The sequence below is a fragment of the Cataglyphis hispanica genome, chromosome 4 (assembly GCF_021464435.1).
Source record: "Cataglyphis hispanica isolate Lineage 1 chromosome 4, ULB_Chis1_1.0, whole genome shotgun sequence".
NCBI classification, from domain to species: Eukaryota; Metazoa; Arthropoda; class Insecta; order Hymenoptera; family Formicidae; genus Cataglyphis; species Cataglyphis hispanica.
Genome location: NC_065957.1, coordinates 5700796 through 5707500, shown reverse-complemented (window position 1 = coordinate 5707500; position 6705 = coordinate 5700796). Strand labels below are relative to the sequence as shown.

Sequence of the window (6705 nt, the reverse complement as noted above, 5' to 3'; positions counted from 1 at the left end):
TTATGTAATATCACGTATATACATATATGCACAACATATCCCCTCGCAAAACAATTGCAAGATTGATCACTTTCTTATTCAATATTCAATTGTAAAAAAATATATAGCGCACGCAATAAATAGAACGGTATGTCATTATAATAATTTTGGGTTGTCGGAAAAAAAAACATTACTGCGAAAAATGAATTTTTAATCGTAAACAGAAACTCTCTTCGTACATAAATCGATATCAAATATCTACTTTTCGCACAAACGTTTCCAAATGTTGACAACCTGAAATTATCATGATGATATACCCTCCTCGTATCCGTTCCACATTTTTTCTATAATTGAATACCTACCGAGAGGGTGATCAGTCTCGTTTCGCGATATGCAAGGGGATATGCAAGGTGACATGCTAAGATACTATTCTAGAAATCAATATTTTTTGACGATGATGGGCATTTGGCCTTATCAGCCTAAAATAGTGAAGATTTTGCTACTGTGTTTCTTAGTAGCCTCTGAGATATCTATTCTTGCAACTCAGGTAATGCTCGAACACATTATTTGTACAAACAATTATGTAAATATGTCATCATAGACAAATTAAGAAAGATTATTGGGAGATTCGATTTCTTTCTTTAATCAAATTAATACTTCTTTGTCTGTTGTTTTCCGAATTGCCAATCGATAATGTTATCATTGCTAACTTACAGATACTTTTGTTATATAATACTTGGGGTGACACAAGTATGACTATCGAAGGTCTAGTTAATGTTATTCTTAGTGTTGGTGCTACTACAAAATTAGTTAATGTTGCTATAAATAACAGGAAGGTGAGTTCGATATTGAGTGCACGTGCGTGTGTAAATCATATAATGTGAAATTCAGTGAAAATCAAAGAGCACATTTTAGATGTTCTTTAATTTTTTATGGAGTTTATAATTTTTAATTTTCTGTTTATAATTTTATTGTGTATTTTAGATATTCTTTAATTTTACATGTTTCTTTAACATTTTAGATGTTCTTTAATTTTTTATGGAGTTTATAATTTTTAATTTTCTCTTAATTTTATTGCGCTTTAATATAATATATGTGTGTGTGTGTGTGTGTGTGCGTGCGCGCGCGCTGATTGTTGAACTTTTTTGATAATACATTATATATGTATATTCATTTACACGTGTAATTACATAAAATCATTATCATCTTCTATCTAAATCATGTTGCTATAAAGATGAATATATACATACATATATAATTATATAAAATTCTAAGTATAGCTTAATCAAAATTTGACCTTCCTTTTTTATATTTCACACATTACTGAATTCAATATGCATTTACTGCGCGCGTAGATAAAAAAAAATTTAATTATAATTCTTTATTAATTTATTATTTCACGTTATTGTTTTTTCTTTTCCATTGTTAGTTGCAATATTTGTTGCAATTGATGGATGAACATTGGCGACTCTTTCATAGCGAGTGTGAGCTTCATATTTTAAGGCATTATGCTAAGATTGGTGAAAAAGTGACAAAATATTACTCGGGTAACCAGATCATTAGTTTCAAGTTGCATAAACGTATCAAATAAATTTTATAATAAGTTAATAGTCAATTGTTTTAAATTTATATTAATTAATGCTCAAAAAGTATATCAAGTTTGAAAAAACTTTTCCCTATATTAAAAAAAATAATTAAAAATAATAGAATATTATTGTAGCAATGTATCTTCTCTTTGCAGTGTACATTAATATATTTGTTGGAATATTTATATCAATACCATTAATGCCAAAAATTCTAGATATCATAATACCATTGAATGAATCACGGCCAGCTATATATGTGCTTGAGGGAGATTGGGGAGTGGATAAAGAAAAATATTATTTACCAATTTTGTTACACTGCTATCTTGCAGTTATAGTTAGTACCAGATGTATGGTGAATGTTGATACCATGTATATGGTGTGTGTATTACATGGTTGTAGTTTATTTAACGCTATAGGGTAAGTAATGTTGAGATTGTAAGATATATACGCAACTTTATTTTCAATCTAATCATTAGATTATTCATTAATTTTAAATAAATTAGATAGTTAAGCTTAAAAAATATCTCGACGCAGATTGCTCACAATTTTGATAATATCTTATATATTTTTTCAAGTATTCGTCTTGAAAATATTTTTAATAACGTTGAATTTATGAAAAGCAAAAATACAATAAACGAAAAACATTTGGCAATAAAAGAATACAATTCTGAAGATTATCGTGAGATGATTGCGTGCTTAAAAAAACATCAACTTGCAATAGAGTTTGTATTATGGAAAATTTTATCTCATTTATAATAATTTTATTATTATTTAATTATATGATTTCAATTATATGATTACCATATATTATATATTTAATTTTTTATATATAATATTTTTGTTATCTTTTAGATATATTAACTTGCTAAATTCTACATTTAAAACTGCGACGTTCCTCATCTTGTTTTTGAACGTAATGATTCTGAGTCTAAATGGATTACAAGTAAACTACCATATGCATTAATTGTTAAATATATTCAAAGAAACTCTAAAGAAAGCTTTGGATTTTAAAATTTTATATAATTCTGGAAACGTACTACGGTTTTGTCAAAATTATATCTAGCGCATGTATACATATATGTATATGTGTGTGTATAAAGTAAATATAATAATGTATAGAATTATAAAGTAATATGTAATAAAAAATATAATATATAATAATACTAGTATGTAGTAAAAAAATATAAGTTGATATCCTGCGGTCAGTATTCATATCTTTTTATGTAAAAAAAAAAACATTAAAAGAAAATTATAAAAATTTCAAAACTCATATACGTTGTAGATTATTAATAAGTTGGGACAAACCCAGGAAGTGATAAGATTTGGATGCATAACTATGGGATCTGTCACTCATCTTTTGAGCATGTGTTTCCCCGGACAATTGCTCCTAGACACAAGTATAGAAGTATTCGATAAAGCGCAAGTATTAAATATACGTTTTAATCATGCTTAAACTGCATTAATACTGTAATTATTCCGGAACGGCAACGGCTATCGTTCGATATGATTTTACCTTGATTAATTGCACATATAATTTTGTTCGCATTGTCGCTAGACTCGATTACACGAAACATTTTTATCGTGTAGGTACAGTGCGCGATGGTACATGTTCTCGTTAAAAACGATAAAATTATTGAGCATACTGCTTCATAGGAGTCTTGTGCCTTGCACGCTCTCAGCTGCAAACATGTACATTATGTCGATGACTACGTTTAGTTCGGTATGTTCGCTTTATTCGATAAGCGTGAAAAATGTCTTATATGATAATCTTTATAATGTTAAATGCTTTTTAAGGTGATGCAAACAGCCATGTCATATTTCACGACCTTTTTATCAGTCAGTTGAGAATATTAGAAAATACTACGTATACACTATTTCTTTCATAGGCTGTTAGTTGTTATTGTTGTTGCAGAAAATATTTCAAGTAATAAATGTCAATTTGTTCACATTAAGACACCAGTTTTTTTTTTTTTTTTTAATCAAAGAGAGAGAGAGAGAGAATATATATACTTTTATATATACATGTATGTATCATAAACACATAATGTCTCGTTTCTTAAAGAGACAAGAGACATTTGAGGCATTAATCGATACTATATAGTCGCGTATTATGACATCGGATGAAATATGAAATAATTATACGAAATATGTTTAAAATTTCAAACCATACAAAGAACGGTGCTATTATAAATTCTATTTATTCGTACGTTTCATATTTTTTCTGAATAAAAAGTCCAGCGATATATTTTATTAATATCGCACTATGTTGTCCGTCTTAAAATATGCTCATTGAAACAAAGTGTTAACGGAATATTGAAGTAACTATAGAACACTTGCGATATTGCGGCACTGCCCTACCGATGAGTATATTTATGAATTCTTATTCTGTATAGAGAAGTCATGGATTTCTTTGACACACGATATTTTAGAATTAACAAACTCATTCTGTCTTTCATAGGTTTATGGCCATATCAAACATCATTTATGAAAATTATAACTCTATCATTTGCAATATTCGGCGTTACAATAACAGGTGGACCGCAGGTAAACTAAAATTTTTCGAGATAATAATAAATTAATTAAACAAATAAATTAATTAGTTAAACAAATTTGAATAATAAATATAAAAAAAGAAATTTATTGTGAGAGAATTGTGAAAGTATATATAATAATAGTCATATCTTTTTGTATCACAGAAGCAATCGTCTAGACAAGGTACATATTGTATCGAAGTATATATATGAAGTATAATCAATATCATAAATTCATTATTTATTACCAGATTGTATATTTGCTCAAACATTCGGATGATCTAGATGGTGTGTTCGAGCTTATGCCAACTACGTCTGGCGCAGTGATATGCGCTGCAAAAATTATAAGCTTGACTCATAATTCTGAAAAGGTATGTATATATAACAGTCGCATCGAGCTTGTAAATTTGTTTTTGATTTTAATAGACGTCGCTTTAGTTTAAGATGCTTTTGCGTCAGATACGCGAAGATTGGCATGGTCTACTGACGAGCCAAGAAACGCAGATCTTAACAAGTTACGCTGAAAATGCTCGAAAGTTTACGTTAGCGTATTCAAGTATGAATTAAATGTATTTGCAAATACCGATTAAAAAATATCGTTAAGAATTATTAAAAATATCGGTTGCATTTTTTTCTTTGGTGAACGAAAATTTGTATTTTGATAGATATGTGGAAATTAAAAATAAAAGACAAATGCTAAAATAAATAAAAAATTACGAATAAATGATCGTTTTAGCGCATCAAATTTTAATTTATAACCATAATTGAAAAAACTTAATAATATTGCTTCATTTTTTTTTTTAAATTGATAAAGTATGAAAAAATTAATCATCGTAATATGAAACGCTCTTCCTTTATCTAGTTTCCATAATGGGATTTGTATTTTGTTATGCTACGTTACCTCTTACCGCGCCCGTATTAGATATCATCTCACCCCTGAACGAAACGAGATCGAAAGAAATGCCGCATCCAGCGGAATTCTTTGTGAATCAAGACAAGTACTATTACGTGCTTTTGCTAAACACGTATATCGGTTATATTGCATGCGTCTCGATCGCAGTGGCTGCCGATACTATGTACGTTTTGTTGGTAGAACATATTTGCGGAATGTACGACATACTGTGGTGAGATAATTGGTTAATTTCAATTGTAACATATAGTCAACCTAATTATTATAATTACGAAATTTACGCGCAAAAAATAAATTTGATTTATTTCATTTATTTGACTATAATTTAAATTTTATAAATTTTATAAATGAAATTAGAATAAAATTAATAAAAATATTTTTTTCTTCAGTTATCGCCTGAAGAATTTAATGAGACGTGACAAACTGGAATGGATCGACGATGATCACATATACGGACACGATGAAATCGGTCAACGCATGCGACGCTGCATTCAACTGCATGAAAAAATAAGATTGTTGGTGTATTATAATATTTCGATAATAGTACACTTTAATTATATATTTTCAATAAAATATTTTTGTAAATTTATTAATTTCATTAATTTCCATTAACTAAATATATATTTAGATAATAATATCTATCAAAATTTAGATTCACAGAGATAATGGAGTCTACATTCGCATTATTTCTCCTTTTTGATGTTGGATTAGGATTTATGCTGCATGCTTCATCATGCGTAATGGTAATTATTTTTTAATTTTTTTTTTTCGAATCGCAATATAATCTATATATATTTGTTCATTGTTAATTATAGTGTTAAAAATGTTTTAAAAATAACGATGATATTTTTTGCAGTTCGTGGTTCGAATGGGAGGATCATTTGAGATTGTGCGATACATGGCTCTTGTGCTACTACAAAGTTGTCGATTATTTTTTAACAGTTGGGCCGGACAAGAAGTGACCGATCATAGCGTTGGAATTTCGGTGGCAGCGTAAGTCATTTCAAAGAAATTGCAAAATATATAATTCTTGTAATAATAATATCTGTTTTTACAGTTATAATGGAATGTGGTACAATGCACCTATAGAGGTGCAAAAGTGTCTAATATTGTTGATTGCGAGAAGCCAGAAGGCCTCTCAATTAACAATCGCCAAATTATATGTCATCAATCTGGAAAGTTTCAGTATGGTAATAATGTAAAAATGTTGGCATACGATAACTTAAAAATTCGAATAATTGTACATGCTTTTTATGCTATGCTAAAGTTAAAATTATAGAAAAAAAATATATTTTTTTAAGGTAATGAAAACATCGGTATCCTATTGCACAGTAATGATTTCGCTGCGCGAGACGTCTATGTAGAGTGTCTATGTAAGAATAAGTAAATTTTTATGAGATTTTAATCATACATACTTCTCTAGTCTTGCATATGTTGATAACTCAGATGTTTAATGTATAAAGATATTTATCTTGTATTCATGATATAAATTTATATAAGCAAATAAATATTTTATTTATATCACATATCCATTGTAACATCACGTATTAAATGAAACCATAAACAGCAATGATATCACAAAAACGGATCGTTTAATTCACTATATGCAAGTGTCCGTTGCGCTCAATAATAATGCACATTTTTGTATTCTTAATTTCATTTTATACAATTAAAAATTTTTTTAGAAAAAATACTATAG

At 28.3% G+C, this 6705-nt stretch overlaps 3 protein-coding genes across 3 annotated transcripts; all 3 read left to right on the top strand.

The window, feature by feature from the left end:
• The first annotated feature begins 394 nt into the window (after window positions 1-394).
• Window positions 395-3410, top strand: LOC126848577 (odorant receptor 4-like). The gene is made up of 9 exons (XM_050589565.1): window positions 395-526; window positions 696-815; window positions 1409-1526; window positions 1721-1982; window positions 2141-2287; window positions 2418-2508; window positions 2848-2984; window positions 3153-3285; window positions 3360-3410. Exons 1-9 carry the CDS (start codon window positions 395-397, stop codon window positions 3408-3410), a joined length of 1191 nt encoding a protein of 396 aa, XP_050445522.1.
• Window positions 3411-3925: 515 nt separating this feature from the next.
• On the top strand, window positions 3926-5224 carry LOC126849290 (uncharacterized). The gene is made up of 5 exons (XM_050590979.1): window positions 3926-3929; window positions 4024-4109; window positions 4348-4467; window positions 4556-4652; window positions 4959-5224. The coding sequence occupies exons 1-5, from the start codon at window positions 3926-3928 to the stop codon at window positions 5222-5224; spliced, it is 573 nt and encodes a 190-aa protein (XP_050446936.1).
• Window positions 5225-5481: 257 nt separating this feature from the next.
• LOC126849289 (odorant receptor Or2-like) lies at window positions 5482-6370 on the top strand. The gene is made up of 5 exons (XM_050590978.1): window positions 5482-5521; window positions 5659-5749; window positions 5863-5999; window positions 6064-6196; window positions 6308-6370. The coding sequence occupies exons 1-5, from the start codon at window positions 5484-5486 to the stop codon at window positions 6368-6370; spliced, it is 462 nt and encodes a 153-aa protein (XP_050446935.1). The 5' UTR covers window positions 5482-5483.
• Window positions 6371-6705: the final 335 nt, after the last annotated feature.